Consider the following 6,867-nt stretch of genomic DNA (forward strand, 5'->3'; position numbering starts at 1 on the left):
GTCCAATCTCCTAGTATAAGAGAGAGTTCTGGTTTTTTTCTTGTTATTAGAGAGAGTTTGTAACTCCTCGAATTTTCCCACTTAATAAATTCTTCTATCATTGCTCATGGTTTTTACCCTAATTATTTAGAGGTTTTCCACATAACATCTTTATGTCATTTATTTTTCAGCATTATTTTCATTTGTTTTGCTACAGTAATAATATATTCGGTTCTACATTTCCCAACATCTTTGGGGGTTAAAAGGGTAATTAAATTATATAATTTTTCATTCGCCAACCAAACCTCAAAAAGGCACCAGCCTAATCTTGCTCTTCATCTTCTTTCTCGTATGTCCATTCCGTGGGCTTCCTCCGCTCTTCTTCCCAAACGCGCTGCGTCTCCCACACTCCTTCCTCTCTTTGTTTCCCCCTTCCGAAACCCTAACCTCTCATGCTTCCTTCGCTTCTCTTCTTCCACTCCACACAATGCTCCCGAACAGCACGCCCATGGTGATGATGATGTCCCGAAGCAGGTGATTTCAATCTCTTTGCCTTTTTGATGATTTTTTTACTTTTCATGATTAGTTCATGCCCTTGCTTGTTTCCTTCGTTTTATGTTTTTTTATTTCAATTATTTCCATTTAGCTACATTTTTCCACTAATTTGTTATTTTTATGTATATTAAAGTTATGGTTTTTTTGGAGTCTGACAATCTTGATATTTCCCGAGTTGAATTCATTCATAAATTGTGCTTGTTGTTTGACACTGGCATGATGTCATTCTTGTTTTTGTTTATATATCTTTTATTCCAGTTCTATCCGTTTAGTTGCATTTTTTCCTATGATGCCATGAAATTATGGTTTTTTTTTTGGGTGGAATCTATCTGTCTTTATGTCTCTTGAGTTGACTTCGTTCAGAATTTGTGCCTGCATTTTGATATTGCAATGTAGTGGAATACATGTGACAATGCCATGGTTGTATCTGTTTGTCTTTCTTCGTTTCAGTTCTTGCCATTTAGCCACATTTCTCCCCTGAATTTTTTTATTATTAAATTGATGGTTTTCTGGAATCTAACTGTCTTGATGTTTCTTGAGTTCAATCCATTCTTAGATTCTGCCTGTTGTTTGGTGCTGTCATGTACTGAAATGCATGCATTCTCTGTTTATGTTTCTTGTTGTTTCTTCATTTCAGGTCTTTGCATTTGTCTGCATTTTTTTCCCTGATATTTATTTATTTATTCTCTTAAATTTTTGCTGATTGAATCTAATCTTGATGTTGCTTGATTTGATTTTCATTCATAAAAATGCTGCTATATCATACTGCCATGTACTGTAATACATGTGATGCTTGCTTCTGTTTATATTTCTTTTTGTTGACTCATGTTTTTATGTTTTGCATTTAGGTACATTTTTTTCTTTTCCTGATTTTTGGCTCTTAGATTTATACCTTTTCAAACTAGCTGTGTTAATGTTCTTTCAGTTGCATTCATTCATAAAACGTGCCTACTGTATGATACTGCCATGTACTGAAATACATGCCATGCTTGTTTCAGTTTAGATTTCTTCTTGTTTCTTCATTTCTGTTCTGTGTTTAGCTATGTGTTTCTTGTTGTGAATGCCCTTTTGTTTTAAATTTATGCATTCAAAATCTAATTGTCTTGATGATTTTGGAGTTTAATTCATCCGTAAAATGTACCTGCTTTATGTTACTTCTTGGAGTGAATTACATTTCACCAAGGTTATGAAGAATTTGCGAAAGGTTTGGGTTGCATGGAAGACTAGTTTGGAATCTTGTTTGGTCACATTTGTTAGATGAGCTTTGTTCAACCTAAAAGCTAGATTTCCCAAGTCACAGTTCACTGCGTTTGATATCATTTTAAATGGGCTTACAATGTAAAAAGCTTAAGCTGATAAGAAGTTGGATCCAGATTCATATATGCATGTCAACATTTTCCTACTTAACTGATGTGAGACTATCATCCTTGATAACTTTAATATCTGCTTTGCTTGTTCTTTAGTTATCATTTTTTTGTTTCTCTCTCTCTCTCTCTCTCTCTCTCTCTCTCTCTCCCTCTCTAGATATATATATTGCTTCCTGCCTTTGATACTTTGCACACACTTTTTATTTTTTGTTCAAGTGGTTATATCTATCATCCTTGATAACTTTAGTATCTGCTTTGCTTGTTCTATAGTTATCATATTTCTCTCTCTCTCTCTCTCTCTCTCTCTCTCTCTCTCTGTCTCTCTCTCTAGATATATATATTGCTTCCTGCCTTTGATACTTTGCGCACACTTTTTATTTTTTGTTCAAGTGGTCTTTATTTGCTTGTTTAACAGGGTACTTTAAAATCTGGTTTATATCTTGTTGCAACACCAATTGGCAATCTAGAAGACATCACACTGCGGTATGTGATCTCTTAGCTTATGATCATGTTTTGGTAACTCATTAAGGGGAATGATATTTAAAGATGGATCCCCTCACAAAAGTGTATGCTATGTGAAACAGAATATAAGATAATGCTTTACCCTATGAATACTACATTTTGACTAAAGTATCAAAATCTTATTTCCCTTAAGTGGGTTTGATGCGTTCTTAATTTCTAATGTTGCTTTCTTCTGCATCATAATTTTTGGTTTCTTTATATCTAAGGAACAGCCTCAAAATCTTCTTTTGCATTTCCATGTCTATATTTGTACTTTGAGCGCATAATATTTGTATGCATCTTTTAACACTAAGAATTTACAATCATGAAACTTCATATTGACATTTAGCACATACTCATGTAACCATGCTTGATCTTCATTCAAAGATTAAGTATTTATGCTGTTGTTGAATTCATGATTATAAGTTTCTTCAGAAACTTGCATGACATAAATTTTTTGTTTGCGGGGAAAAGATGCATGGGCGCACATGCTTGATATTCTGATTTCTAGGGCTAAGCTTTTTTCTTTGCTTATCTAAAGACTGTAAAAATCAAGCTCTCTTGTTCTGCATATTTATTTTATTTATGCAGTGCTCTGCGTGTTTTGAAATCTGCCGATGTGATCCTTTCAGAAGACACGAGACATTCTGGGAAGTTACTTCAGTACTATAACATTAAAACGCCTCTGGTAAGCAATTGCTCTTTTGCCAGATTTTTATTTTTTCCAAGTGTTCATTATTTAATATACTATTGAAAAATGAAGTGCTAGAACAGTTGTGTTTCTTATGTTGTTAGAATTGCAGGTTAGTTACCACAAATTCAATGAATCTCAGCGTGAAATGATGATACTACAAAAGCTACAACAAGGCCAGCTTGTTGCATTGATTAGTGATGCAGGCACTCCAGGAATTAGTGATCCAGGAATGGAACTGGTATGTAAGCTTTTTGACTAGTTTGGATTTAATAGGAGAATATTCTCAGCCATGGTAGATATTCCTTAAATTCCAGGCTTTGTTAGTGCCTCAAAGTTTAGGTTGAATGAATTACTTATCTGGTCCAAAGGCATTCAACAGTGTAGGTGTTTGGAAAGCAGATAGATATATGATCTCATATGTAGCCAGGAAAATGATATGTAGCCATATGTGGATAGTTCCTTTATTCCTTTAATATTGTTAAACAAAAATAAAATTCTAGTTACCGAGAAAGTATATACAACCACATATCTGTGGTTGTTTTTTATTATTCCTAAATATAGCAAAATTAAAATAAAATTTTAGAAATGGACCTTTTGATACATATTTCTTGGATATGAGATTCTTGATTATGTTGGATTTATGATGTGAGATTGTGTATTGACAATTTACTTTCATAACCACTTTAAGAATTTATATTAATAAGAAGTTTGGTTTGTTATGTTGTGTTTTGCTGAAAGGAAGCCAAACTCTTTTTTAGTTTTGATTGGTTTTAGGCGTTTTATTTATCTATTTGAATTAATAGCAACTGACCTCATAAGAATAACTCCAAACTTGAGTTATCTGCACCATGAGATTTAGAATTTTTCGACGAAATTGTGGCTGCAATTGTGATTCAGGCAAGGCTATGTGCCACTAACAACATACCTGTTGTTCCCATTCCTGGGCCATCTGCTGTGGTTGCTGCTCTATCTGCATCCGGATTATCTACGAGTGAATTTACCTTTGGTATCATACTTACAAAATTAATCACCATATATTATGGCAGTATGGTTCTATTATTGAGCTTCTCTGACTTTTGGTTTTGAAATAATGAAAAATAGTTGGCTTTCTTTCTAAACATGCTGGATCAAGAAGAGAAAGACTTGAAATTTCTTCAAATGAAAGTGCAACACAGATATTTTTTGTTCCCCCACATAAGCTTTGCCAGTTCCTTGAGGAGGCATCATCAATATTTGGAGAACCAAGGTTAGAGCACTAGTGATATGCAGCAGAATGGCTATATTTCTGAACATTGCAGTTATTAAATATTTTTGACTTCCTTGCTTGTTGGTTAGTTGGAGTATATTATTTTCTTGGTATTTGGGTATATTCCAATTTCTAGTTATTCAGGTGCTTTTCAAGGATAGTCCTATCCTTGTACTCAGCTTCTTGGAGCTAAGTGCTCAGATCAGTTTGATGGTTTTGTCTTGAATTAATGTGATGCAAAGTTTGCTGTAGCTGGAATGAAGATGCGCATGTATGATTGCTCGCTCCCTTAAAATTAACTGAATTATGATCCTGAATTATTTTCAAACTTAAATGTTACTAAGCCTGTATGTTACCAAGCTCCCATATGTTTAAAAGACTACTCAATTGGGTTTCGAACCCAATTAAGTTTATCAGCTTCGGGTGGACAACACAATTTATTATTCTCCATCTTGCGAGCCCTGCTCACCTGCTAAAGCTTTATCTCTCTCCTTATTTATTATTATTGGGTTTTACACCGTGGTACGCAATATTTACAAGAGGAATAGCAATGCAATGGTCATCGGGTTTTAATGTCATGTTGTATTTGGGGTTCAATTTTCTAAAATTCATAAAGTTAATATGTCATTGCATTCCTTAACAAGCTTTGACGCAACTTCTATGTCTGCTTTGTTTTTAATTGTCACTTCACGCCTTGATGTTGAGATGCTAATAGAACATATATTGCTTGGGTCCTGATCCAAACCAATAGCAAGTGCTTTGAATTGGACTCCACAATGTGTGTGTTTGCATTGCATGTGATCTTGGAATTTGGTAGTCCAGATCTGTGCATCATATGACTCTGGTTCTGTCATCCAATCAGTTAAGCTTTTGTATTGAATTGAGACTAGATATTATGTGTTTGATTTGCATCGAGCTCATAACAATGTCAGGCTATTAGTTAATCAAATACACATGTTCGATGCATGCCAGTCTATTTCAGTTATCAGGATTGAAGACAAACTAATTAACCGAACTCTAATGGCATGTTAGATGAAAACAAAATGCATTATCAAGGCCTAATTACGCAACTTATCTGCACAAGTAGTTTGGTAAAATTAGTTGTGTGTGCTAATTTTACTGCAACTTTGTTTTCTGTTTATTTGCACTTTTTTCTCTATTAAACCAGACCTGATATATTCTTGTGATCGTCCCAGCCTTGCAGTCTATGTATGTTGGATTGCCATTTTATGAAGTTAACTTTTTTATGTTTGGTATATTATTCTAATGTCCAACTGATTTTCTATATCAAGTGAAATATATATATATTTACACATGCATCATTTCTAATGATGAATCTATCTTGGCTTTATTCAGATGCTGCGTTATTGCACGTGAGATGACAAAAATTCATGAGGAGGTATTGTAGTTTGTCTTTTTTGGCAGGATTTTTATATTTATCTACAAGTTTCTTCTGTTCACCATATTATGATGTCATGCATTTGCACAATGTGTTATTAATGAAATATGGCCATGGTATTTTCTATTGGTAAATTTGATACCAATTAACCAATATATTAGTTTATCATAGCATAATAAGCCAATCAGAAGTCTGTAAGACTCAAAATATACTTATGAACTATTTAAGACTATAAATTTTCTACAAATCGATGCGTCATGATTATGATTTAATGGAAATCCGTGACATGGTAAGATTGATGAATGTCATGGATTAAATAATTCCCAAGCTCTAAAACTGCAGAATTTTCTAATGATCTATGAATTTAGAAATTTATTTATAAAGAGCTCCATTTGGTTATGAATCTTCTACATGTGTGTAAAGAAAAGAACAGTGTTGGAATTAGGGGTTGGAGATGGATTATTATTACATTTTCTATCCAGAAATTGCTGAGTGCTTTCTTCCTTTTCTGTGCTCAAAATGGTGCTGCAAAACATAGGATATAGTAGTAGAGAAATGCAAACTTTGATATTTCATCAAACTGAGTCTGTTCAAGTATTAGTTTGTTGAAAAATATATATACCCTTACCCATGGGTTTCTCTCTCATCCTTACGTACCTTATTTTGATGCTTATCTTCTACATTCTACCTGTTTGCTTGTTTCTCCTTCAACCTTCAATGAACATAACTCTTGTAATGTGCTCATTCTCCATTTGATTATCGGGCTGACTTTCCAGCTCATGTCCTTGTCTGCATGTTTCCTATATATGCCTGGGTGAAAAGCATCTGATCTAGGTGTTGTTGAGCGAGTACCATTGGGCTTTGCTCTTGGTATAATAACTCATTAGTATATAGTCAATTGATTATTGTGCTTTACTATTCCCTGAAGCTCCATAACTTTTTATAGCATCAAACTAAAACATAAAGGAATTTAATAATTTAATGCGGCCGTAATATTTATGTGAGGCCCATGCATAGGAATTTATGTACTTTAAACATTTAAGATGTTCAATAGTAAAACTAGTTGGACAAAAATCTAGAAAATATGTAGAATAGGAGAAAATTAATGTACAATCACTATAAGTTT

At 33.7% G+C, this 6,867-nt stretch overlaps 1 protein-coding gene across 1 annotated transcript; it reads left to right on the top strand.

Annotated features, from left to right (window-relative positions):
* Positions 1–292: 292 nt before the first annotated feature.
* LOC120257545 (ribosomal RNA small subunit methyltransferase I-like) lies at positions 293–5,741 on the top strand (the record flags this gene model as incomplete). The annotated part of the gene is made up of 7 exons (XM_039265006.1): positions 293–513; positions 2,317–2,384; positions 2,994–3,090; positions 3,206–3,334; positions 3,994–4,102; positions 4,198–4,342; positions 5,699–5,741. Coding segments are annotated over exons 1-7 (774 nt in total), but the record flags the coding sequence as incomplete, so codon positions are not given.
* Between the last annotated feature and the right edge of the window lie 1,126 nt (positions 5,742–6,867).

Source organism: Dioscorea cayenensis, unplaced genomic scaffold, assembly GCF_009730915.1.
Source record: "Dioscorea cayenensis subsp. rotundata cultivar TDr96_F1 unplaced genomic scaffold, TDr96_F1_v2_PseudoChromosome.rev07_lg8_w22 25.fasta BLBR01002172.1, whole genome shotgun sequence".
In the NCBI taxonomy this organism is placed as follows: Eukaryota; Viridiplantae; Streptophyta; class Magnoliopsida; order Dioscoreales; family Dioscoreaceae; genus Dioscorea; species Dioscorea cayenensis.